The 26,674-nt window shown below is 39.5% G+C and overlaps 1 protein-coding gene across 1 annotated transcript in view; it reads left to right on the plus strand.

The window, feature by feature from the left end:
- ERBB4 (erb-b2 receptor tyrosine kinase 4) overlaps window positions 1-26,674 on the plus strand; it is a gene marked incomplete at both ends in the record, with an annotated part of 639,842 nt that overhangs the window by 481,846 nt on the left and 131,322 nt on the right. The window contains 3 exons of the mRNA XM_082312566.1: window positions 315-408; window positions 1,907-2,061; window positions 8,252-8,326. Of these exons, the coding sequence (XP_082168692.1) occupies window positions 315-408; window positions 1,907-2,061; window positions 8,252-8,326 (324 nt within the window). The remainder of the gene's footprint in view (window positions 1-314; window positions 409-1,906; window positions 2,062-8,251; window positions 8,327-26,674) is intronic.

The raw sequence follows: 26,674 nt of genomic DNA on the forward strand, positions 1-26,674 counted from the left end.
GAGAAATGAGCTGCTTTGTCCTGTTAATGAGGTCCTTATTTCTTAAGGAAAAAGGAGAAAAAACACTCTAGTTTTGTACTGGTAAACAAGATGTCTACTGCTTCACCTGCCTATGAATGAGGTTGCTGATGGGGCCTGGTTTTCAGCTGGTGTAAAGCAGCATAATGTTGTTAACAGAAGTGATCTCAGCTGGCTCAGTCTGCTGACCTTAGTGAAGCTGAAATTATTTCCACCAGGTGAAGAACCAGCCATTTTATCTCAGTTTCAGTCTCACTTTTGCTTTCTCCTAACCTGCCTACAAAATATTTTCCTAGGGAATTTCGAGAATTTGCAAATGGTTCTGTCTGCGTAGAGTGTGATCCCCAGTGTGAAAAGATGGAAGAAAACATGATCACGTGCTATGGGCCGGTAAGAACACAATTTGGTGTATTATGGGCTAGCTTGTTAAAGTGTGCTAAAGCCACAGGCATTTTCTCCTTACAGAATTTAGAGCAGCTGTTGACAATTAATGTTAACAAAAACAGAAAATATGCATATTCTGCATGTAGGGAAAGATTTCTGCTCGTGTTAAATTGGTGCAGGGAATAAACTTCCCTGGATCAGCCTCCTTAAGAAAATGGTTTAAAAAGTAGTGTCCTTTTCTTTCCTGAGTTGTCTTAATGCCTTAGTGGTACAGATGCACAAAGATTTTAAATGACAGATAGCATTCAATTGCAATTTGAGTGCCCTCTTTTATGACTGTTTTCATTCTTTATACTCAGTTCTGTCCTGTTCTACTACAACTTCAGTTACTTTTTTTTTTTCCTCACAAAAAAACGTAGGAATTTGTCTCAATCTCTCAGTGAGCTTGAACAATAGGTTGTTTAGGTTTATTGACTTAGGTTAGCCTTTTAGGTTGTTCTGATACAGAATTTTTTTCATGCATCCTAAATGAGTGTTAAATGCAGCTGTCACCTGTATAATGGCCAGTGAGTCTTCTTTCAAAGATTATTGCTCTTTTGTGAGATAGAAGTTGTCTCTTCCTTTTGGTCTTCTGTGTATTGCCAAGATTAAAAGTCACAAGTATCCTGGGTAATGAGGAGTTGTATTATAGGCTCTTCATCATTGAGAAAATTTAAGCCATAACTTATTTCCTTATTTCTATGACTTACCTACGGAATGGAAAAAAAAGGCATTACACTGACAATCATTCTCATCATCATTTTTGTTGCCATACTGTGTTTTATGCAACACAACCATAAAGCTAATGTTTCAAGTGTTCATCCCATGAGGGAAATTTGGATTTGTAGCAGGGCTTATGGATGTAAAATCCTAGACCAGTGCCCAACTTGAACACCGGATTTGGATATACACTGGCTTATCATCACAGCTTTAAAATTTTACTTTTACATTGTCCAGGAGCCTTGGTTTATAGTTCTTGACAGTCTAGTCTACATATGTATTAAGAAGTAGACCTTGTAGTTCTTCAGTATTGTTGTGACCAGGTACCATAGGGAGAACACAGTGTGGAAAATAATTCTGGAGTGCAGAGGCAGGGGATCCCACTGAAAGGCCATTGCAGTTGCTTTTCAATCATGGTTCATTATTGAACAGTGTTGCAGGAAATTTCTCAGGTGAGCATGAAGTCCTTCATGTTAAGCACACCAATAATATTGAGAAACCTGTTTAGAAGCTGGAATTGTCTTACGCTCTACAGAATAAGTTTATGGCCAAATGCACCAGGATTTACGCGTGTGCTGCTCTAACAGAGACTGGAACCATGCCGCTAACTCACTGTTTGTTGGGAAAGAAATGCTGCTACAGTTATTGCTGAGTGTGCTGTCATGTTAGGACCTGCAATTCTAGTGCAGCAGGAAAAGACAGAGTAACTTGAATTAACTGCATTTCTTTCTTCCATGCTTTCCAGGGACCTGACCACTGCACAAAGTGTTTCCATTTTAAGGATGGTCCAAATTGTGTGGAAAAATGTCCTGATGGCTTACAGGGGGCCAACAGCTTCATTTTCAAATACGCTGATGAGGATCGTGAGTGCCATCCATGTCATCCAAACTGCACCCAAGGGTAAGTGCAAATTCTGTGAAGTGAGCCATCCTATTTACTGTTAATAGCACATCATGATTTAGATGCAGTTTGGCTTGGTAAAGCACTCGTCTCACTCCTGAAAACCAGGTGTGTGCAGCAGTAATGTAACCTTCGATTTCCAGGTCTCTCATGACATTCAGGGTCCAGTCATGAATGTCCAGCAGCTTATCAGAAAAAAAGCTTACACCCCTTTTGAAAACTGTAAAGAACAACTTTTCGCAGCAATGCTCTTAGCTTTCCTTCTAGCTAGCACAGTTTTGTAGCAAATGCTGCCGTTGACGCTTGTGTAAGTGTAGGCCTGTGCAATGACTTTATTTTTAGTATTTACTTGTTGACAGAATTTTCATCTCTGCTCCTTGGTATTGATGAACTAACCTGGCAGCACTACTATGATATGAAATTGTTACTGCCCTCTTTTTCATATAGGAACTGATACAAAGGGTTTGCCTGCAATCAGACTCCGTACAGGAGTCTGAGTCTGAGCATCAATTTCTCAAGTCCTGTCTACGTGCCCAGAATCACTTGTTACATTTGGAAATATACAGCCAAGGTATCTGAGCCAGAATTAAGAATCTTTGCAACAAAATACTAGTAGTCGCATACACAACTATTGTTTTGCGTGTGCCACGTAAGTTATAAATGTCTTTTGATGAGACAGTTGGTGGTGTCCAGCATGCAACAAAGAAACAGAGAGGCAGCCAGGGGAGAAAAGAGAAAACTTCAGCCAGTGAAATAATCTTCAACAAGAGGCTTTTATTGTTTAGCAGCTAAAATTAAACCAGTAAATTATTCAATGTAATCTTGATGTCAACAGCTGTTGCCATTCAAAATGAGACCTTTTGCTGGTTTTGCAAATCTAATTACAATAGAGCCATTAGGGAAATGAAAGTGAGATCGCAAAGACACAGCCAGGATCTGTTACAGATTTGTCTTCCCCTCAGACCTTTTAAATCAGTTACGCAATAAGAAAAATGCTGTTACTGTGGAAGAAGAGCGTAAGAAGAAACAATATGAAAAGATGAGCTCACTGCAGGAGCTCTGGTCCTGGCTTTAATAGATGGTGGAAGTGCCAATTCTGATTGAACCTGACAAGCCCAGCTATGGATGACAGATTTACTGTCTGCCCTGCATAAGAAGTGCCTTGCAGCTCTGCTGGCCTCTCAGAAGACCAGGATGCGACACTTCTTCCCTTTCCCTCCTCTTTTTTGGGGAGGTCTAAGTGATCTACTATTAATCTTTGTGGCACAGCCGTCTTTCTCCTAGACCAGGAAGGCAGCAGAATGTTTTCCATGCCTTTCCACTTCATATGCATCAGTATTTTGCAAGTCGTTGGTTGTTTTATTCTCCCTGGATAGAATGGGATCAAGAAGGGAGACTTTTATGCCTTGTGATGAAAATCTGACATTCTATTTCATAAACAAATAGGAAGAGCGTTAGGCAGTTGTAACTGAACTTGCCGGTACTCGTTGGCAACCCTTGGTGACACAGGGTTCCTTTATGCTGAGTTATGTTGTCATTTAATCCTTGAATGTTCAGTTTTCCCTTCATTTTATTTTCTGCAGCTGATTAGGTGAAAGAATGTGTCATTTAGCATCATGTGCTAATCCCCAGAGAAGTGATGAACTACCACTAGTAGAAGGGCCAAAGGTCTCACCCAGGATACATACGCAAAGGTGTGGTTATCTCCCAGATGAGGAGCTATCCCTTTGCCATGAGTCAAATACTATTCCTCATAGAAATCCTCATCCTCTTATTAAAGAGTTAATGTGTCTATTCTTAGGTGTTTTGTTACCCTTCATAAAAACAACACCCCACCACCCCCCAAATCTGGGTAAGCATGGGTATTCTTTTCTAGTGTTCCTAAAGACTTTTCTGGCATGTGATTATGTTAATGAAACTGTTAATGACTGCCCCAGATGTTTGGGGCTTATGGGTTGTCCATCTTCTTGCCAATGTTGTCAAGGGCTGAATATGCCCACAGAGAGAAGGGAAATCAGTTACTCTTTCTCCTTGTCTCCTTCAATACTGAATTCTCTAGTTTCATACCCTTCCTTTAGGAATTAATATTTAAATTCCCCTCAGTCAGGATTCTTCAGTGAAATAGGTTGTGGAGGGAACACATCTTGGTATTTGGCTCAAGACTGAATGGTACAGAGAGACCGTAATTCTACTTCACCTAGCATGTCGGCTCTCCTCTCTGTCAGATCAATTGCTGGAATAAAACCGATGCCCTCGCAGTACAGCTTGGATACTCATCAAAAAGCGTTGAGCTGCTGCAGAGCAGTGCTCCCAGTGTGGTATTATCTCATTCCTGCAGTGCTGCTCTCGTTGTATTAGGGTGCTTGCTAAAATGGATTGCTAGTTCTCATACATTGTTTCTAGTCATCCCCACCTGTTGCTGTCACCAAAAAAGATAGCTGTCCCACCTCTGTGTTCCCTGTGAGTGTTTGCCATGATTGCGTCATGGCACTTGCAGATGATTGCTTTACACCCTGAAGCGTGAGATTTGATAACACCGTTATCCCTTATTCAGGTATAATGACTGCTTCTGTTAATAGGTGTGTAATTATCCAGCCCTGTTAATGATCTTACATTGACTAAGAGAACTATCAAGGAGTGACTTCCTTGGATGCAACAACTGTGCTCTTGGCCTTGCATGCCCATGATAAACATCAGCTACTTGAAGCCAGTTTGGAGCAGATATGAGGCACGTGGGACAGCTATCCCATTTAATTCAAGAGAGCCAGAAAGCATTTGGCACCTCTTCTTGCAGAGCTAGCCAAAATGGAACACTTTCATGGAAATAAAGTACTAATTATATAATAGCACTTGACAGTCTGCTTCCTTGCAGGGCAAGACACAAATGGGAGATCTCGCTGGACACCTCCCCTCATCATAGAAAGGCATTTTCTCACACAACTTTTTGAAGGATGTGTATTACTCTTCACCAAAACTTTGCTTTCCTCCTAAGCCAAGACCAGAGAAGTCATGGGAGCCTTATCAACACGTGTGTGGTCCAGAAGGAATTTGAAGGCAGAACTGTCTTGCCCCTAAAGCTTAGGTGTATTTTTAGGAAGGCATTATGAATTCCAGATGAAACAATAGTGCAAATTCAATGGCAGCAAACTGAATAAGAAACTGTTACTATTTTTTTGATGCAAAATTTCCTCCTACTCCCTTCCACAGTTCAACTTTCTTACTATCGCCATCAGTATGCACTGCCTGTTAGCTAAGTAACCTCCTGGTTTTGAGTTGTCTGGCTTTATCCATAGCAATAGTTGGACGACCAGGTCATCGCCACAACTAAGGTTTTCTTCTGTCCAGAGTTAATCCATTTATGCCATTGTGTAATCAGTTTTGTTTGTTTCCAGTGACAAAGATTTTTGAGAATTCATCTGACTGGAAATGGCTTCGCTACCCCACACCTGTGAACAGTTAAGACCCCACCTTTCAATCTTAAGGAAAATTGATGAAAGAGTATTTGTGACAGAGGGAAAAAGGATTGTTTCAGGAAAAAAACAGTTGTTACTCCAATTTTCAAAACTCTTTTCACTCATCATTTGCTTTCAGAGGACGATTATCTGTAAAGCTAGGATGAGCTCCAAGTGTAGTTTTCTGTATAAGCTGTATTGGACTGTTGTAGAGTACTGAATATATCATTAATGAATTGGCATGTATCGGTTAACCAGTTCATTTTACAGAGTGAACTTGAAAATGAAAATATCATCCAGACTCCCATGCAGAAGAAGGAACTTTGGGTGTGAATGGAGTACCAGTGTGATGTATGATTGTGTCATGCTTGTATTTATATGTGTCAAAAAGCCTGAAACCAAGGAAGTTACTTCCAGAGGAAAAATAACTGATGACCTGGTGGTGCAAAATAGCTTGTTAATAGGTATTGCCATTACTCACACAGTATTGTACTTTACTGCATGTAATCAGGACAGCCAGTCAGAGAGTAGGAAACTGTTCAACATGACTAAGAGTAATGGAGACTGCACCTGGACAGAGTTTTCTGTTTGGGGCTGGGAAATCCACTGAAGAAGATTACAGGTTTAAATAAAAATCAATGATATTTCAGCTTGGAGTAGGTGGCATCCAGACAACTCTCTTGGATTCAAGTCCTTTTCTCCAAAAGTCTGAGAGGGTAAATGTACAGATGTGAAATGCCTCCAAGACAATAGGCTCTTTATGTTAGTCTGCCAGTTATCTGAACTGGTAATGGGCTCTCAGACCTCTAATTTGAAGAGGGCCTTCTTTTTATTTATAGCAAGAGTCTGAGCTCACCTTCTCTTGACATGCTAGGAAATGGAAGATCTGAACAAAATTTTTTCAGCCTCCTCCATTATCAGACTGGTTTTCTGCAAATTGCGAAGAATGCCATGAAAGGAAGAAATGCTGGATATGTTTGAGACTGGTTAAATTCAGACAGTCCTGAATTCTGAAGTCCTGAAGCCCAGCACAGCTGAAATTTCAAAAAACACCCATCAAGAGTTCTCTCTATTAAGTTTTTGAACTGCGTTTAAATCTACCCTTTCCGTTTATGCATTATCTGGCCACCTGGGTATTTAATTAATCCTTTTTATGTCTGCATGCTTGCTGAAGGAAACCATTATTGAGGAAATCCTTACAATTTGTGTTTGCATGTCACAGTTCCTATCTAAAAATAAAAATTCAAATAAACTAACAAGAGGTAAGGTTCACTATCATTCTGCTCTCCCTGATGGGCAGGTAAGGGGAAATTGAATTCACTGAATTTATTTCATAATGGCAGAGTGATAGCTAATTTAAATGCAGCAAAAGCTGATGAGTGGCAAGTGATGGTGAAGTGGAAAGAAGATCTCATGGGAACGTATTTGAACTCTTTCAGATTTTTGACATGCATATCCCTGTATCAAAGCCAAACTGAAAGCAGGAGGCTTTAAAAAGAGTTGGGGATCATACCTTAAATTTAAAATGCCTCAACAGAAGTGAGTTTCAGTCTACTGATGTGTCAGATCACCTGCTCTTGTAGTAGACGTGCAGCCAAAGAGCCTGTTAATAAAATGGTTCTGAGATCTTGTTAGAGTTGAAATGAGTGGTTTGGTTTCCTTAAAATGCTGAGAGCTAGATAGTCCTCATGGTTACAGAGGGACTAGCTAGGCATTCAGCACTAAAGGGTATCAGGTTGTCTTAACCCCTAAAAGCTTGACTTCAGGTATCTGTCTCTGAGAATCCTGACTGCTGTGAAAGTGTGTAATTGATTTGCTACTTGAATGCAGAGAACCTAGGACACCACTTCACCTACTGCTCTTCATGAGGGCAAGGAAAATCCACACATATCCATGTTTTGCAAACAGACTCTTTCCCCATGGTTGTGCTTTAGTGCTGCTGCATAAAGTGATTCTCTGCATTTCCATTCCCTTTGGTGAGCACCTCCTGATTTTGCAGGTGGAGGACTTTTGGCAGCATCTAAAGAAAGCAGAATAAAATGCCTGAATCGGCAGACAACATTTTGCTCTGTATTTTGTTGTTGGAAGTTCATCCTTGAGCTTCCCTGATAAAAGCATAGTCAGCTTCCAAAATATTTCTGCAGTTGCCCTAGCTAGGAACTTAAAGCAGACTGAACAATTTCATCAATTACAGAAGGAAAAAAAGTTTTGCATTGTGCTCCTGGCGGTCTTGTCTTGTGAATGAACAGCTTTTGTGCAGTAATTACTGGTTTGATGATTCAGACAACATCCAGAAAAAGCAATTCTATTGTCAGGACTCCCATGTGTGCAGGTGAAACCTGCCTTAGGTGTTGTTTGAGCCAAGATATGTCCAACCTTGGAGTGCTGTTTATGTTGCTATTATTGTTTCCATTGCAAGCTTGGTTTTGTCACAGCTATAATTTTGTGGTGACTTGGGTCTCTCTTGAGAATTATAATTGAGAATGTGGCACAAAGAGGGGATTCCTGCTTCTTGGATCTGTAAATAACAGATTTCTCTCTCTCTTTCTGTTTTCAATTTGGATTTGCTGCAGGTGCATAGGGCCACGTATTGAGGACTGCATCGGCCTGATGGATAGGTACTTGCCGAGTGATCGTTCCCTGTGTGTCTTCCATCCTCCACGTGTGGACAAGGGCGCATGCGTGTGCATGTCCTTGTGAATGGCAAATGACATCTTTTGTTCTGTAATTGCCTGCAGGTGTAGAGGTCCCACTAGTCATGACTGCATTTACTATCCATGGACACGACAGTCCACTTTACCACAACATGCTAGGTAACATCGACCACTTTTCCATTTTTGTACACAAGGTCCTTCCCTCGTTGCTATAGGAATGTTATACTATCCAGTTTGTTCAGAAATGCAAACTATGGGGAGAATATAATTTGTCCTTAAGTAAGATATACCCCTGAACATCCAAATTGACTTTTCCATTTGAAAGCCAATTAAATATCTTACTTGTTTAGGCTGATTAGAAGATGCCTTTTTTTTTAAATTTCTAGGTTAAATCAATAAGGGCTCAATTCTGAAATTTTCTGCAGAAATGCGTGTTTCTTGGTGAAATCTTACTAGAAGTAAACATGGTGAAAAGTCTGGTTTAATTGGAATTTACTTTTTTCCCATTTGTTGGGTTTTTTGTTTAAGACAGAGCTTAAAAGCAGATGAAGTTTTTTTTCTTCCATACATCTTCTGTGTGGAAAAAAGTAAATGTTTTGGCAAAACCAAATTTCTTCCTTAATTCACATAACGCTATTATTTGATTTTTTTTTTGTTTGTTTTCTGTTTAAAAAATAAAATAATTGTAACCTTGCAGGAATTTTATTTTTCAGTAATGATGATCAAACAAATTAATGCAGGAAGACTCCCAAAACTTTCTGGTTATACTCTGCATTCTTTTTCATGAAAGCCCTTCATTGCCATTGAGTTGGTTTATTTTTACATTCAAACTGGTTAGTATGACTTCCAGGCTTTGGGACTACTGTCATGAACTAAGACTGGATGAAAAATATATCATTTCAACTTCCCCCCATTAAGGATTTTACTTTGTTTTTTTTTTCTTGTCTTTTGAACAAGATTTTAAGGTTGCCTTTCCTTCCTAGTTGTGTACCTAATGTAAATATTCCTATTTCTAGCTGTTGAGAGAGAACATGTTTAGGCTTGAAAAAGAGTAATCTGTAAATGCTATCAAATAGTATACTTGTTTAATTCAGTCAATACCACTTCTGACTTAATTCATGGACCAATGAATAAGCAACGGAAGAAGACTGAGTTTTTCAATATTTCAATATTTTTTTTTAATCTTTCTGAGCTGGGGTATCCAGTTGGAGATACTTCTGTGGGGGACTCATTTTCAGATGTACTCATCCAAACTGAGTTGCCCAAAACAAGCAGTTTTAAAGGTTTCTATTTTGTCAACTTACTCAAAGCACAAATATGGAAAACGTATTATTATTTGCATAAGTTTAAGGGGCTTACCAAACAACGGAGAATGAAGGCCATGCTGAAGTTCTTTGCTTTAGTAACCAATTTAAAAATAACATGTATTTTCATCAGTTGGATTTTTAGTCACTTTTTGAGGGAACATTAAGAACTTTATACTAGAAAGACAACTTGTTGGCTGTAGTGTAACTCTCTTACAGTGTTAAAGGCTGCTCACTCTAGCTTCCTCTGTTAGCCCAAAAGCCAGTAAGACCTTGTTCACTGTTCAGTTCAAATGGTATAACTCCAAAACTTACCTTTGCATTTAAAATGTTCAGGTAGTAGTAAAGTCTCTGGAGGTACTGCCAAATACCCACTGAATTTGATGGAAAGGCTCCTGTTAATCACAGTGGATGTTAGTTTGGGCCCTGTATTTATAAGTGGAATTAAAGAAGTGGAACCTTGAACGTGACACAACACTAAAGAAAGTGTTGTCTAGTAAGGTGCCAGGCTTAGGCCATGTATTAACAGGCAATGCTTATTTTGTTTTTTATGTTGTGTAAATCGTAGATTTTTGTCTCCTTGAATTTACTGTCAAGGTGGTAAAGCAAAGTATCAAAGGGAGTGGAAATTAAAGCAATTGTTTTGCTCTGCTCAAGTGAATAATTTTCTGCTCCATTTAGTCTGAGGGAGAAGACCCTCAAATGTTTCCTTTTGATCTGATGGATTTTTTTTTTTTTTGTTCCAACTTTGCTGAATTTATTTTAGTAAAATTATTGCACTGTGTTTAAATGTCGGTATGTATGTATTCTTTCACTTTCAAGCCAAAGAAGGAAATTTCATACCTTTATATTTATTAGGTGAGTGAAATTGTGCATTTTTTTTTTTTTTTTGGCGAAAATGATTCATTTTGTTTGGGCTAAAAATGGGCAAAACTGCACTGGCAAAATTGATACTTTTTATTACGATAGGGGTGTAAATTAAAAATGGATGTGTTTCACTTTGGATAGAACCTTCTTCATGTCCCTTTAACAATTGTGTGCCCTCCCTAGATTTACAGACCTTAAAATAATTAATAATCAGTTTTACCCTTATCCATTGACTTGAATTTCTTCCATCGATGTGCATTGGCAGTGAGTTGACGGGTTCTCTGCTGTGCAGGCAGCTGAAAGTGAGAGCAGGACTCTAACCATGAACAGTGAGATATTTCTCATCTTCACCGATTTCCATTTTCATACCAGTGTTGCTTTTCTTTCCAGTTTTGCATTTTGCAAATTGGTTTTGCCATGATCCATTGACTTGAGGGCTTTTGTAAGAGTCTGAGAGAATAGCAAAGGAATTCTTACTGTCGTGTTTAATAAAGATGAATCAGATGTGCATCACATGGGTTGTTTTCCAGATGACCGGTGAAACTTCAGTTTTTCTGCTTATGCTTGGTCCCTTATATTCTGTGGAAAAAAAATCCTTACTTTTGGCATTGCATGTCTTTCTGCATAGGTGTTTGGTGTTTTTAAAACCTTTAGCTTCAATAGAATGCTGTCCAAAAGGATGCAAGAAACCCTTTCCTTTTCCCGTTTCCAGCTCAGTGGCACGTTTAAGGGTTATTTTAGCCCTTTTCCTCTAGACTACTTGATAGATTTTTCAAATGACTGTTAGGTTACCTGCTGGATCTCATGTGCCTTTTTTTTCCTGTGAGGACCCACATTTATTTTCAATGTGTTCAATTTATACTCACTAAGGCTTTCACTGTATTCTTAACTGCCAGGAAAAATTCATACTCTAAAGGAGTTAGAAGTCATGGGAGAAATGAGTGTCTCTTCTGCTTGTGATTAGTTGCAAATTCTGGTTATTGTCATTATAGCTCTTGATTTACTATAGTTGAAATCATACGGCAGGGAAAGCCTTTCCTCACATTTGTGATATAATCTGTCTGTATTTATACCGTGTATAATTCATAGCGTCCCTATCACAATGTTGTCTTACTGTGATTTGTGTGATTCACTGAGTCAGTTTGCTGAGCAGATTTTGTGGCTGACCTCTTTGGGCTGCTCAGATGACACAGAGGCCGAAGGAATGGGACAGGCCTTGCTAGCAGAGGATTCCCCATGCAAGGTGGAGTCCTTAGTTGGCATATAACTAACACCACTGTTTCTTTGTCTTCATTTCTGTCTCCTTCCTTCCTTCCCTGCCATGCTGAGAATCTCAGCCCAAGGAACAGAGAGGAGACGAGAGCCTTGTGTCCCAGCTTTTCTCAGCCGCTCATAGCTCTTCCTGTTGTTCTCTGCCTTTTGGGGGGTGGGGGCAGTAGGTACTAGATTATTACTGTAAGGCTTCAGTTTGGGTTCCCCTTCTGTATCAACCTTTCCTAGAAATCACCAAAGCAAAAATGGAAAGCAGATGGAGGCTGGAATTTCCCAGGGTGCCCAAAGGAGTTAGCTGTCCTCCTTTCCCACCCCGTACTAGAATGACACTCCTCCTTTCAATACCGCCTGACAATTGTAGTCGGTGGTTTCTTTGAGTGGCATAACATACTTGTTAGCTCTGGAACAAAGAGTGAAAAGAAAAGTATGCCTGCTTCAAAGATTTGGATAACCGTTGCCTAAAAGGAAGACTGAAAAACTGTAAAAATAATACTCTGCCGTCCATTAAGAAAAATTACTCTAGGCAGTCACGTAAGGCTGGTTCTTCTACACACCCCTGCTCCCAAGTCCACCAGAAAAGTTTAGCTAACTCAGCTGTCGAAGCTAGGCTGTGAACAAAGTTTTTACTTAAAGTATGAATTTTAAATGTTGTCATCATTCCTATGATTCATAGAATCATAGAATCATTAAGGTTGGAAAAGACGCTTAAGATCATCGAGTCCAACCGTTAACCTGTCACTGCCAAGTCCACCACTAAACCATGTCCTCGAGCACCATGTCTACCTGTCTTTTAAATACCTTCAGGAATCATTCAACAATACTAAGAGAGAAGAGATCATCAAAGGAGGAGTGAAGTTTCTGTTTTCTAGTGCATGAGAGATTGCAAATCTGAAGATGTGATCAGAAGCATGTGGTGGATATGATAGGAAAGGAATAGCACCTTGATGTTATTGGTCTGAGTAAGCTGATGTCTCTGTTTCTGCCCTAAGAAAATTTTATTCACATTTCCCTTTTAACTAACAGAAACTAATTAGCCAGGACCACCGTTGTCAAGTGGTTACTTAAAATGATGCGTAGACGTTAACTGAAATTACAATCATAATGCTAGCTTTATATCAACAAAGGACGTCCTCTCAACAAATCATCACTTCCTAAACAAAAAAGCTGTTTTTATGTACTGCGTGTGTGTACAAGAGCTAATTAGCAGTAAACCCTGTGTAATGCAGGCAAATCCTTTCATAGCTGTTTTGTACCCCTGCACAGTATGACTTCAATAGAATTTCACAGCAGCTCTGAGTAGATGATGGGGAAGGGAAACCACCTCTAATAAACTGCTGATGTTCATTGCTTTTATGGCACTCTATTCCATTGCTTGGAGGAAAGCATTCCATATGCTCTATATTTTTATAGAATAATTATATAGTCATTCTGGAGGGGAAGAGGAAGAGAATCTCTGTATAAAATAAGAGGAGAAACAGGATCTGTGAGTACGAACTAAGCTACATTACTTGATCGGTAAAAGATGCTACTCTTGAGAGACTTTTAATATAGAGCTTTCTGATGCTGTATCAGAACAGAGCAGTTGAAGAAATAGATTTATTTTTATTTTTTAAGAATCAAGTCTAGAAAAACAGGCAGTTTCTTGTCCTGCCTCTGTGGGTTGGATAGAGCTTACACTTGATCTGTTTAGGACAGACTGATAGAGAAATCCGTGTTCTGCGTGAGAGCTTGCTGCTACTGAACTGGTTCGCAAACAGACCTTTGCTGTGGGCACTTCTATTGTCACAACAACATTTCACTGCCTGGAGCTTTAGGAGGAATACATTCTAAGTACCCCTGTGACATGAATGAAAGTCACTGCAGTGATGTCTTGAGCTTTTCCACTTTTTACCACTCCCACTTAGTAAGACTGGTCTACTTAGGAAAGGAGCTAGGGAGGTTTTCCTTCTTTTCTGCTTTACAGATCTGACCACAGATAAAAAAGCTCTTATTGTGTTAAAACTTCTGTTCTATAACATGTTCAGAAAGATTTCTCTGGGGTCTCTGGGGAGTTCTGGTTCATCTGCTTTACTCAGCACGGTTGACTGGTGTGGTCTCAGAGTATGGAAGGATTTGGTAGGATCTGCTACTATAGAGAGAAATAAACTGTTAAGGTTGGCAGAGTGAAGGAGCTAGAAGCAGTTGTCATGCAAGTGCTTTTTAAAATCCATTTTGTGGCTCTAGTAGTTTGAGGTTCCTGTTGAGAGTGCACAGGATAGAATAAGGCCAGAAATCTGATGTTTCTAGTAGTTTGTTATACAAAGAGTGGAATATGAGCAAAATACTCTTGCAGTATATTGAGGCTGTTGATACTCATAGACCAAGTTTCTCAGCAGCTGTGCTTGTTTGATGGGTTTGGGTAATATTCAAGATTGTGCAATGGTGCACACCAAACAGAGAAATGCCACAGTGAGGTTATAGAAATTGGCTTAGCTTGTGTCCTTGTGGATAATTGTGGCAGTCCTTATCGTCTCATTTGGTATTGTCACAGCCGTTGTGCCGCTTTCAGCTGCTGAGCTCTGCAGCACCCAGTCTTAGAACACAAGCAGGCAGGTTTCTTGCAGAAATGTGCAGGGACTTGTATTTGGTCTGCTTAGCACAAGTTTGTAGTACCTCTGTTATCCCTGAACTTCATGCCAAGTGTTCATGAAGTCGTACCCCTCTGTGGCTTGAGCACAAGGTCCAGCTTGGTGAGCTGTATGCCTGTGTTCAGCCCCACCTTAACAGCAAGCTTCTCAGTTTTATGGAAAGTGTCGTGGAAAATACAAAGAATGCACTAAACACAATATTTGCCAAGCACTGGAGTTTTGTCAGGTCATAACCGAATTTCTTTGCAGAGACTTCTCGCTAAAAACTTTTTTTTTTTTTTTTGCTTTCCTACCACAAGTTAAAAATTAAATTTTCAAATACCTTTAAAATAAGAAAACTCTTTGTTCAGAAATCTGACCACATTATTTTACTGAAACTGTGAGCAGAAAAAAAATGAGAAGTGATTAGGCCAAATGTGACAGGTCACAGCTGAAAGACAAGAAACATTAGGAAATTCCAAGTTGAAAATGGTTTGTTAGAATGGAAAACAATACACAGCTCTATTGCAGAGGTCACTGCTTTTATTTCTCATCAGGCTACATAAGCCTTGTGTTGTGTATCTGTACTGCTTTGGCTACACAAATAATATATGATGCAGAAATAAAATTGTGCCATGAAGAAGTGACCTTACTGTAGAGCAACAGTATATATCTCACCACTCTCCAATGGGTTTCTTTTATGGCTTGAAATGAGGATTTAATTTAGGTTTAATGTTGTTATAAATTAATTATCTATTATTAAAAATACATTTGTGGAGCTTTAGAAATATGTAAGATGTAGAGTTGTTTAAACCTCAGTGAATGGTTTCTTAATAATTCATTAATATTTAACATATAATAAATCAGAACTAAAGCTTGCGGTCTTACATCCAATCTACCTGCATATTGCAGGATTTGTCGCTCTTTCATATTTAGACAATTTACGTGACAAATATATTTCAGTTTAGAGTCCAGCCAAGACTTAATGCTCTGCATTCTGGCTTACTCACTGTGACCTGTCAGGTGATAAAGGAGCTGCAATTTTTGCATAAAATGGGAAGCTCTTGGTTGGGATTCTTCAAAACAGTACATTGGTAATGGTGTGCTTGTGTTGTAAGCAGTCAAGTCTGCTTAATTAGATCTCTTCAGATCAAAGTTAGTGTTTCAAGCCATGTAATCTACTGTAGGTGGGGACTACGTTTGGGTTTGGGATTCCTTTCTGGTATCTATAAAGTAATCTTGCAAGAATTTCCCCCCATGCACACTTTTCCATTGCCTATTTAAAACCAGTTAAGTGTTTGCTGGAATGATGAAGCATAGAACACTTGATGCAGATGAGGATTTGTATTTGAAGTCTGCAAATGACATTACCTTTTTTTCTTTTACATACAAAAGTGTACATCCTGCTTCTCAGTTAGTTTGCAACAGCTTTTCCAGCATTAGATCAAAAATAGTGGATCACTTGTTAATGATGATAGCACAGTTCACAGTTGAGCTTTTTCATTTATTTTTGCAGAAATGGAAATACCAGCTTTGAATTTGATAAGACATTTTCCAGTTTTACCAGTGTGTAGCCTGCAAACACACAACGGTAAACTAATGGAACCAAGCTATAGGCTTGAAGGAATTAACAAGCTTCTGTCCTTTGGTGCTACGTGTGGAAAGTTGTACTGCAGCAGTTACCAAAGGTGGAAGCATTACCACAAATACCAGCAACCATGCAGGAATAGAGCATTAGTAAATCGAGCCATCAGACCAAATTACTTTATCTTACTATAATTTTTCTCCTGTCATGCTGTAAAGTGAAGTAATAGGGTGGGAAAATGTCATATAAATTATCTGTACCTTTGGGCTTTTTGTATGAAGAGTTTCAAATAACTACATCCAAATTGTAGTGGGAAAGGGGGCCGAATACTAAACTCATTTCCCATGCAATGCCCTCTCTCTGTTAGTTCAGCTTACTTTGCATGTCTTTTCTGTAAAGTAGAGGTATTTTGCCTCTTTTCTACCTCATTATAATGGTAGTGGATAGGGTTGAACAAGAATGTACACCATGTACCTTCAGAAAGACTGACTGTTTTCACAGGACTATATGTTAAGGAGGCTTTAGAGAAGAGCCACAAGGAATAATTAAAGCTTTGTACATCGTGCCTTGTAGTGAATGAGTTTGGGAGCTCATACAGCTAAAGCTTATTTTGGCTGAAGGTTGAAGTGTAGAGCCTGATTATCATCTAAAAGTACATAGGTAAGGAACAAAAGTTTGCTTAAAGATGGCACTAGTCTAGCAGGCTGAAAAGGAGGGTAGGGTGTCTGTCTGTGAGATAATTAAATAGATGAAGTCTGAAGAAAGACACATTTAAAGCAGCAAAATGCCAGTGCATTTCAAATGAGGATTAATAATCCCTGGAATGATTTTCCCTGGTAATGTTCAATTCTCCAGCACTAGACTTGTAAAATCAAGACTGGAACTTTTTCTTGCACGCACAATGAATTTGTGCCAAGCCTGGAGGCTGTGCTATACAGGTACTCAGGCCAGAGGATTTCATTGGTTTCTCCCATCATTGTTCACAGTGTGTGACATGACATTTTCATGTCTGTGATGATAGTTTCTAGCTACATTCAGCTCTTGGCTCATGCTCTAAGATTAGGACCCAACATTCCTCCTTTGAATTTTGATTGCTGGTACTGAGTTGGACACAGAAAAGCAAATCTAGCTGCCGAATACTGAGGTTTTGTTCCTGTCTGCTTTGGTGAGGCACGCAGTGAGAGCTCAATGTGACTTTACCCAAGGTTTCTGTTATGCTGACATATCCTTGTTTATGAGCAGTTAGGTCAGTTAAACTTCTGAGTTTTCAGACTGGCCATTGCTAGGGGAGAGGAGAAACTCATTCACATCTTACCTGTTTGACTGAACTCTCTTGCATCATGCCTGTATTCACTTGAATGAGACGTTTATTTTGAATAAATATAGTAGCATTTTTGTGTGTTAGTGTTTTAGCATTTTTATTTGGTGTTGTACAACTGAAGGCAAATTGTTTCCCGTGACTAAGTTTCTCCACTAATGACATAAATGTGAAGGTCTAATTTGTCCATCTCTATCAGGTTTTCTAAGCCTTAGATGCTAGTGAGGTACTAAGTATTTTATATTGTTCTGCAATGCAGACTCTTCCTTTTCCTCTCTTTTCCGCCCCCCCCCCCCCCCCGTATCGTCCCTCCCTTCCTTTCCTGGAATATGCTTTGGTAGAGCTGTATCTTCGGTACCATGAAGTTTTAGAAAGCGCGGTATCTAGATATTGGATGGGGGTTTTTTATTTGTATGTAACCTTTGAAAGTGAAGTTTTCTTTAGGGATCACAGTACTTTTGTTAAAAAACTTCACGCTTTTTTTCGATCTGATGTAAATTTTTAATGACACCATCTTCACGCACTGGTGAACAAGCTCTTTTGCAGACACGTTGGCTGTTTAATCAATAGAAGATAATGCAGATAATTTCTGTAGCTATCTGAGATTGAGCAAACAATCAAACAGGCAAGGAAAGATTGTAGGATAATGTGAAAAACAGGTGCTGGCTAGTTCTGACCGAGCTTTTCATAGGCAGAGAGTTGTGAGGAGCTTACTGTGTATTTGCCTGTTCTGGTATATCTCTCAACAGAGCTGGTAATCCCTCATCCTGAAGAGCTGGGGCATTTATGCAGGAATTTGAGAACAAATTCAACCTTGTCATCAGGACAAAGGCCAAACTTTGGTTAAACGTGGTCCAGTCATGGTGTAATCCCTGATTTGTAAATTATATGAAGTTTTCCTTGTAGTTCCTGCAGGAAAATTGTCTGAAATGCAGTCAACCTTTTACATAAGAATTGTGAACTGTTTCCTCAAATAATTTGTCTTAGACTCTCAGTACCCTGCCTGTGACATAGTCTGTCCATTAGAAACATAGGCCATCAAAGCAGTACACCAAGGTGTTACTTGCCTGTCCTGGTTTTGGCTGGGATAGAGTTATTTTTTCTTCTAGTAGCTGGTATAGTGCTGTGTTTTGGATTTAGTATGAGAATAATGTTGATAACACACTGATGTTTTAGTTGTTGCTGAGAGGTGCTTATACTAAGTCAAGGACTTTTCAGTTTCTCATACTGCCTTGCCAGCGAGGAGGCTGGAGGTGCACAAGAAGCTGGAAGGGGACACAGCCAGGACAGCTGACCCAACTGACCAAAGGGATATCCTATACCATATGACATCATGCTGAACAAAAAACTGGGGCAAGTTGGCCAGAGGGGGGCGCGGCCGCAGCTGGGGAACTGGCTGGGCATCAATCAGCGGGTGGTGAGCAATTGCATTGTGCATCACTTGTTTTGTGTATTCTTCTATCATTATTATTATTTTTCCCCTCCTTTTCTGTCCCACTAAATTGTCTTTATTTTAATCCGCAAGTTTTACCTTTTTTTTCCGATTCTCTCCCCCATCCCACTGCAGGGGGAGTGCGTGAACGGCTGTGTGGTGTTTAGCTGCCTGCTGGGTTAAACCACGACATTGCCTCTTAAAACGCTTACTTGGATTTTCATTACATGTTCTTATTTTACTTGCTGTTCCATTTTAAGTCATAGCTGCCTACTTGTAGTAAACCTAATGATGTTTAGATATGTCACTGAAATTAAGTAGCACAGATATTTCTTAGAAGGCACAGAAGCTGTAAAGCAACATAACGTGAGTGAAAAGAAGAGGTGACAGAGGAAAAGTAGAACAAACAAAAGGACAGAGGATGTGTTTTTAATTATTTGTTACCATTTGGTTTGCTCCGGTTAATGCTGTTAAGGTTCAGCCAAGTTAGAACCTCTAGGCTTGATGTCAGTGTTGCTGAGTATAGTCTTACAAGTCATGCTGAAGAGATGAGACGAGACACTGTGATCCCTACTTTTGGCAATATAGCATGTTAATCTGCAAATTAATCTGAAAATAATACCGGGAGCATGGACGAAGATATACGGATCCTGTAGGTTGGTTGGTTAGAAGCAAAGAATCAGCGATGACCTGGTAGACTGGAGGGAAGAGGACTAATTCTAGCTGGGCAATTCCCCAGCATGGCAGTGGCCAAACTGGTCTCTTCTAAGTTCCCAGTAGGCTTGAATCAGCCATTGGGAAATTTTCAGTTCATTTCAGTGGGCTCTGTATCAGTGGGCATTGCTTTGTTTGATTGAATAACCTTCCTTAAAGAAAATGTGTACATTTCAGAAATAAATTACCTCTTTTCCTGCCCCTCATGGTCTGATGTAAGGGGGAAAAAAAGTAAAAAGTATTCCTGCATTAAAAATGGACCACTAGTTGTTAATATGCGTAGTCTCAATCGCAGTAAGGATAATAGACAAAGAACAGATTGAAGAGATAATATTCTAGCTTTAAAACAGTCCCATCTCCTGTAGATATGTTTTTCCCTCCCTCGTGGCAGCGATATCCTTTGCATGTAAATGACTTGGATGCAGCCTAAGTTCCGTGCTCTCACCACTTCAGCTTTGCATGAACTCTCTCTGCTTTGATTTCCTGGATCAACCAGTGGATCAGGCTCCAAATTCCAAACTTTGGGATGTTTCAGTCATCTTTTAATCAATGGATTTTTAAAATAAGGGAGCTCTTTCACTTTCCAGGAGAATTCCAGTGAGAAAAAGACAATTACTAAGAAAGCAAGGCAAAACCTGTAGCTGTAGCAGTATGTTTCTGTGTATTCTCTCTAGCTGGTTTCCTCAACCTTTTTGTGCTCTTCTCACTTAAATACTTCAAACATATACTTTTGAAGTGGGATGAGAGGCAATCTCTCTCTCCGTTACGATAGAGGCAGGGCAAAAAGATGTCTGAGCCCTCTCTCTCCTTGTTTTCTTGAGCCCTAATGAGCTTCAGAAGCTGTGAAACCCAAAAGGCACAAAAAGTCAGCAGGATCCGCTGTCTGCCAGAGAGGCTGGTACTTAGGTTTGGGGGTCTGGTGGCGGGGGGAGAGGAAAGGGTTTGTGGCTGAAAGAGGAAAAAGAGATTTTTAAGCTGGATGACTGTTTTCCCAGATACTTGCCCTGCTCTGTTCTGGGAGTTTAGCAGCTATTGGAAGAGCTATTTTATCATTTGGAAGATGCATAGATAAGGCAGTATCTGCAATAAATTCTGGAATGTTCTATCATACTGAAATTTGGGAGAAGGAAGAGCTGTTTTACTAAATTATCATTTGCCTTTATGTGGGCCATACTGTACTGCAAAATAATCATAATAAAACAGCTGTTGTAGAGTCTGGGTTACTCTGAGCAGTAGCCTCACCATGGACACAAGCTGTTTTTCTAATCAAGTCACATCTGTGACTATCAAGATGATAGGAGGTTGCTGTGTACATAGACACAAAAAAAAATCATCAGTAGAGCTGAGAATAGGAGATGAGGATAGTATTCATAAAGTTTGGTTTCCCTTGGCTCGCTTTACAGCCAGTGTAGTGAAATAGATTCCTTTGGGTGGCTGTGGACGCGGAGGAGAGCAGTGAAGGTGGGTGGGTTCAGAGCTTCTAAGTGGAACTTTTTTTTTCTGAATGGCCTCTGTGGAAATGCTGGCAGTGGGATGATGACTAGAATTAAGACGAGTTGCAAGGTAGACAGAGTTTCTCTCTGCTCCACATGGTAATGTAAGAACTACTGGGGGATGACTGATAAGTTAGAGACATAGTAGAATTTTTGGGCATATTCTCGTATAGGAGATGATCCTGTATAAGCCCTGTGTCAGAAGGAGGATCTCAATTTTATGTGAGTTTTTCCCCATAATCAAATGGGATTTTCTAATGATTAATATAATTTGTGTAGGGCATTTGGACAGAACGCTATGCTTGTAAAATAATAGTGATAAATCCAAAACCAGCATCAGGCACACTCAGAAATAAATTCCTTATACCCTGCTTTTTACCTACCTTGGATTTTCCTCGATATTTATGAGCACTGGCTGCATTTATTCCCTGCTATGTTCCAGAAAGATAAATTCTGCGTATGTAGAACTCAAATGAAGTGTAGCTAAAACGTACGTTGAAGTTAACAGCATCATGGCCATTAATAGTATTCTAATAAATGTTTCAAATGCTGTATTTATATATACATTTATACCAGTGTCGAATGAAGCATTACTATGTTGAAGTGTTACTATTTTGATTTAGACTTTGAAGGAAAAAAATGTAATCATATGTGCGTGTGTGTATATATGTATGAATATATGTAATACGTGCACGATATATGGGTCCGTATTTCCAAACACATTCTTCTACAAATCCTCCATGCACTCTAACTTTAATCTCGGACATAGGTCCAAAAGATGCTTTAATGCCACCACTTGTCAAAAAACCTCAGCTGAAACCCACGTAAGCTCTACATTTATCACAAAACAAATGATTGGATACGGCAAGAAACTTGAACGTCGGGAACATAGTGTGACAGGCCTGTTCTCATGAGTTTATCATGTCTCATTTTGATGTTTTTTTTTTTTTTTTCCCCTCTGCCAGTGTTCAGTGCTGAACCTTAGCCTGACTGCTCGCCCATGTGAAAAGGCTTGTTCACCTTGGTGAGACAGCTCATGGGAGTGTAGGTGCAGAGCTGGACCAGAAGTGGTCTGGTGGAAGTTAGGGCTCTCTTTAACGTACAGAATCTGTTCTCACAAAGCAGAAATGTAAAGTCATAAAGCCTTCAGAAGGAGGGAATCTGGGACAGAATCTCAGACTTGGTGCCCAAATAGAGTTCTTTGAAGGCTCCCTACTGTGAAATACTCCTGGAGCTTGTGAAAGCAAACACTCGCTGCCCCATCTGCTTCAAAGCTGGAACCGGGAAGAGTCCGGTGTTCACAACCACTTAAGACAAAAAATGTGCTCTGTGCTCCTTTAAATCTTCTGAACGATTACTCTCAGGAAAGACTGGCATTCCAAAAAACAATCAAAAGGTATAAAAAGAGAGATCAATGCATTTTCAAAAGAAAGATGATGATTTTTGAAGTAAAGTAAAAATGAAGAGTGTGGGGTAGACAAACCTTCCTCTTGCAGCTCCTTAAAGGCAGGCAAACCACCTGTGCAGTCCTACAGGCAACATTTCGCTCAGTCATGTATGGGTTTGGATATTTTGTATGTTGAATAGCTCAATTTCAGCAACCACTTAACAGGAACTTAAGTGAATTACAAGCACTTTCCACCAGTGGAATTTGGAAAGTGTTTAAAACAATAGCAGAAGGAAGAGCACAGTGTTCAAACAGGTTACCTCCTGTTGGTTATTTAAAATACTCCCAAACATTCCTTCCTGTTCGCTCTTCTTTGTGGTTTGATTTATCACCCAACTGAAGTGAATTTCCCTCCGTGTTCTGTACCAAATATCGGGTACCAAAATTTTAGAGAACGAGGTAGTGAATGTCTAATTCATCATGAATACATGTCCTCAGAGATCTGATTGTTTTTCCAAACTCTGCAGCATACACCTATCTACATAATTGTTTGTTAACTGTAAAGAAAAAATGGCATGTGTTAGACTGAATCAAGCTGCCACCTGAAATGTTAATGAATTCCTATTAATACTGACTGCAGTATTCACTCATCTGTACCATCACTGGTGGAGCAAAGCTGAGGGCAGGCTGAAATAATTTCTGAGCCATTTAGGCTCAAGTTCAGCCTTCTGCTTGGAAGTTGTACAGGATGTAGGGTGAAGGTAATTGGCTTGCCCATGGCTGCTAGAACATATAATAGAAACCAAAATGTAGCAATGAAGAAAACGTTATAAAAATCTGCCCTGAACACCTATTGCGGAGTGAAGGAATGTTCCTGCTCAGTTTCAATGGCCAATTTTATGTTAGGATTTGTATTCTCTATATGACTGAGCTCCCATTGAATGTTTTGGCTACCTACTGATTTAATATGGGCACTACCTTGTATTTCTCCAGCTCCTCAAGCGATGTAACGTGCTCTGCCTCAGACTGTGCTCTTGGATTTGACAGTTTATGAGTAGAAAGCAGTGCCTTTAGACAAAGTAGTCTCTCAGCATATAATGTCATACAGGAAAATGCGCTTTATGTTTCTATTTGAGAAAAGCATGTTTTCTTATTAATAATTTCAGGTACATAGATATAATCATAGATCCAGTTGACTGCAACTGGTTGCAGAGAAGCAGTCTGAGTTTATTGCTTCTAACCGGAATGCTTTATGCAGAGAGAAACTCTTTGAGCTAATGTTGATGGTTTTAGTTTCAGAGCAGTCCACCAGCGCCCATGGTCATTACAGGTCTAGTTTTCTTTATTTAAAGCAAAATATTACTCTTTCCAAAGAAAATGGGAAATATGACAAGTTTATAAAGAGGATTGTTCTTTTACTTGATGAACTGGCTTCACCTGTGAGTCCAATCTAGGGGATTTAATGGGCTTTCTGTCACAGATAAATCAATCTACATTACATGGGGCCTGACTCGGCATATTTTACAGGGAACGTTAATCTGTTTACTTAAAGCACAAGCCTCAAAACAAAGTCACTGTGCAAGTTCGTAACAGTAGCATTCCTTTTTTACGTTGTGGCAGAAAAGAAAAATCTCAGCCTAAAAATACCAGGGTGCAAGAGATGTCAGGTAGGCTTTTCAGGTTTATAGGGAGAGAAGCCCATGAAAAGCCTCCATATTGGTACTGTAATCCCAGAGATTTCAGTATTTATTCCTAGTCAACTGTATTAACAGGGAATTAAAATTGAGAGTTCTTAGTAATTTATGGTGAAAACATAACAGAAATGTAGTTGTTCTCCTAAATTATGCCATTCAGATTTAAAACTAGTTTTAAAGAAACCCATTGTGCACTGTGTGCACGTAATGATAATAAAGATATCATAAATTTATAATCAATACATATTAATGTCTAGAATTCTAGGTTATATGCATTTTCAAAGCTATACTTAATATTTTTTTCTTTGTCCTCATTTATTTTGCTGAGTGAAATGAGGAATCCTACCTTTTTAAAAAATGAGGCATGAGCAGGACACAGTTTTACAATTTAGGGAATGCATATAATATATTTGTTTGCATCTTGTTGGTGTTTTGTTTGCAGTGAACACTCTTGATAACCAAAATATGTGCAAACCTTCAGTAAATGATGTCACTGTATGTTAAACATTTTGATGTATCCTAACAGCACAGTTGCTCTCAACAGCACATCTTGGTTAGTGGAGTACTAGAGGAGGAAAGGGTGTACACTGTCAATTGGAGACTGCAAGTCTTTGTTCTGCACATGTTCTTCTCATTTGGCAAAGCTGGTGAAAAAACTTTGAGCATACAGATAACTTGATGATAGTGATCTAGAAATGTCCTTAAATACTTGCTTGAGGAAGGCTTCAATATAGGAACCAGTGTGGGTAAGGAAAAAGCGATTTTGACTATAGATATCTTTGTCAGCATTAGCCTTGTCCAAAGTGAAAACTGTGTTTGATGTTTAACTTCTGAATGGGCCTAGACACAGACTGCAACATTGCGGTCATTTTGCATGTTGAAAAGTTGTGGCTAGAACTACCTGCCACCAGAGTAACTACAGTTAGGTGACAGTACAATGGAATGCAGTTTGCTCATATCTAGATTAAATGCGGAATTGGTAGTAATCATGAGATCAGCTGTGGGTTAAAATTTGTGTTTATGCGTGATGAAACTCCTAATCTGTACATAAAGGGTGACATTTGTCAGTGTTCAAACACCTTCAGATTAGGTGGAGAAAGGGGGAAGGGAGCCTTGTTCTTGAAAAAGAAAAATATAAAGCAAAGCACGTCTTAATGTGCATAACATTAGATGAATTCTTCCCACCCCCAGGGAGCACCATTTCGTGAACACCAGGCACTTTGGAAGTTGTGGTTGTAGAGCTCTGCCAGGGGAGTGCTGCACAGCAGAGAAGAAGCTATTAAAACGTACACAAATTTGCTTCCCAGTCTGGTTGTTTATCTTCTATATTTTAAATACTAAGATTATCGTTCCAGGATTAGCAGAATCCGTTAGATGACTAAAAGTGCAGCTTCAAAGTCAGCTGAACTCCCCACTGAGGGAAGGGGTGAGGAATGCCGAATGTATGAATCGTCCATCAGGAAAAAATAATGCCTTGATAATGGAAATTTACAAGAAGGAACCATTTAGCAAATATTCAAGGTTGTAATGAATCCTGTTTGGATATATAGATAAAACTCAAAGGAGGGGAAAGTTGAGGCAGGAACTTAAAGCCCTCTAACAGCTCAGCTTCAAAGCTCAATTTATTTACATATCGTATTAGGTGGGTTAATGCCAAAGACAGAAAAACAGGTGTTCTCTCTCAGCTTTACTCCATGGACCACAATTCGATTTCCTTTCCTGCTTCTGCTGCACTCTCTAGTGAAGAGTATGAGACCATGTACTCATCTAAATCAGTAATTAGGCTTTAATACCTGGTCTCAAAACACCGTGGGAATTGCAGATGTTTTGATGTCTTGGAGTGGATGGAATGATACGAGCCCCCCTGTTGAGCATCCTTGTCCATCTTGGAATGCTAACTTTGAACTTTTTGTCTCAAGTTTGGTGTGTGGGAGTGGGTGTTACATGCTTCTAAATATGAAAACACAGTACATATTTAAAAAGAAATATATATTATTAATTTCTCCTAAGGGAATACTAGAATCTTACTTTCAACTTTTAGCCACAGATAGACAGTTTCCAGTTTAAAAGGCAGGATTTTTCACATGTGATTTTTTTCCCTCCCACTGCCTCCCCTGCTGCTGCCTTTTCCAATCATTAATTGGGTAGTCTGTCCTCAGCTGAGGGGAGGGGTGGGGGATAGCAAATGAATTATTGGGGTTGAATTATGATTGAGGGCCGTATTTCTTGGACTGCTAAGTGTATTGTGATGAGCATGAAAGTCCAGAAACACCTAGCAGAGGTTTTTTTCACCCTGTGGGATAGATTTTCAGTGTGTAAAGGAAAGTAGTTGCTGTATGAGGAGTTTCCTGTTGGTGGGTTCATAGTGGAACTGAAAGAAATGTGAGCTAGGATCGACTTTCGGCTGTCCATTATTTATGCTGGATGGGCAAGACTGACATGGAACTGCCTCTCGTTGCTTGATTTGAGCCTTTCTGAGCCCTAACAGAGAAACGGGGCCTCCATGTTTTCCAAAATTACTTCAACAAAATGGCATTTTTTGATAGTGAAATTTTTGTCTCTGCGTCAACGTTGCTCCTGTTAACTTTCATGGCATTAGTTTTAAGTGGGCAGTAGTCTGAGGTGGGCAAATGTAGTGAATTGCATTCACAGAGGTGGTTGTGGGACAGTAATGTAACAAAAATGTAAGTGGATTAAGCCCTTAATGCCACTAGAGATAAGGAGATTTGTGTGTCCAGCTGTATGTGAAGCTGAACTGTTGGTTAGGTGCATATGCAAAAAAAGGAGTGGATTAAAAAAAACAAAATAGGAGATAGGTTTTGTGTCTTCAGCAGC

The sequence above is a fragment of the Platalea leucorodia genome (assembly GCF_965183815.1).
Source record: "Platalea leucorodia genome assembly, chromosome: 5".
NCBI lineage: Eukaryota > Metazoa > Chordata > Aves > Pelecaniformes > Threskiornithidae > Platalea > Platalea leucorodia.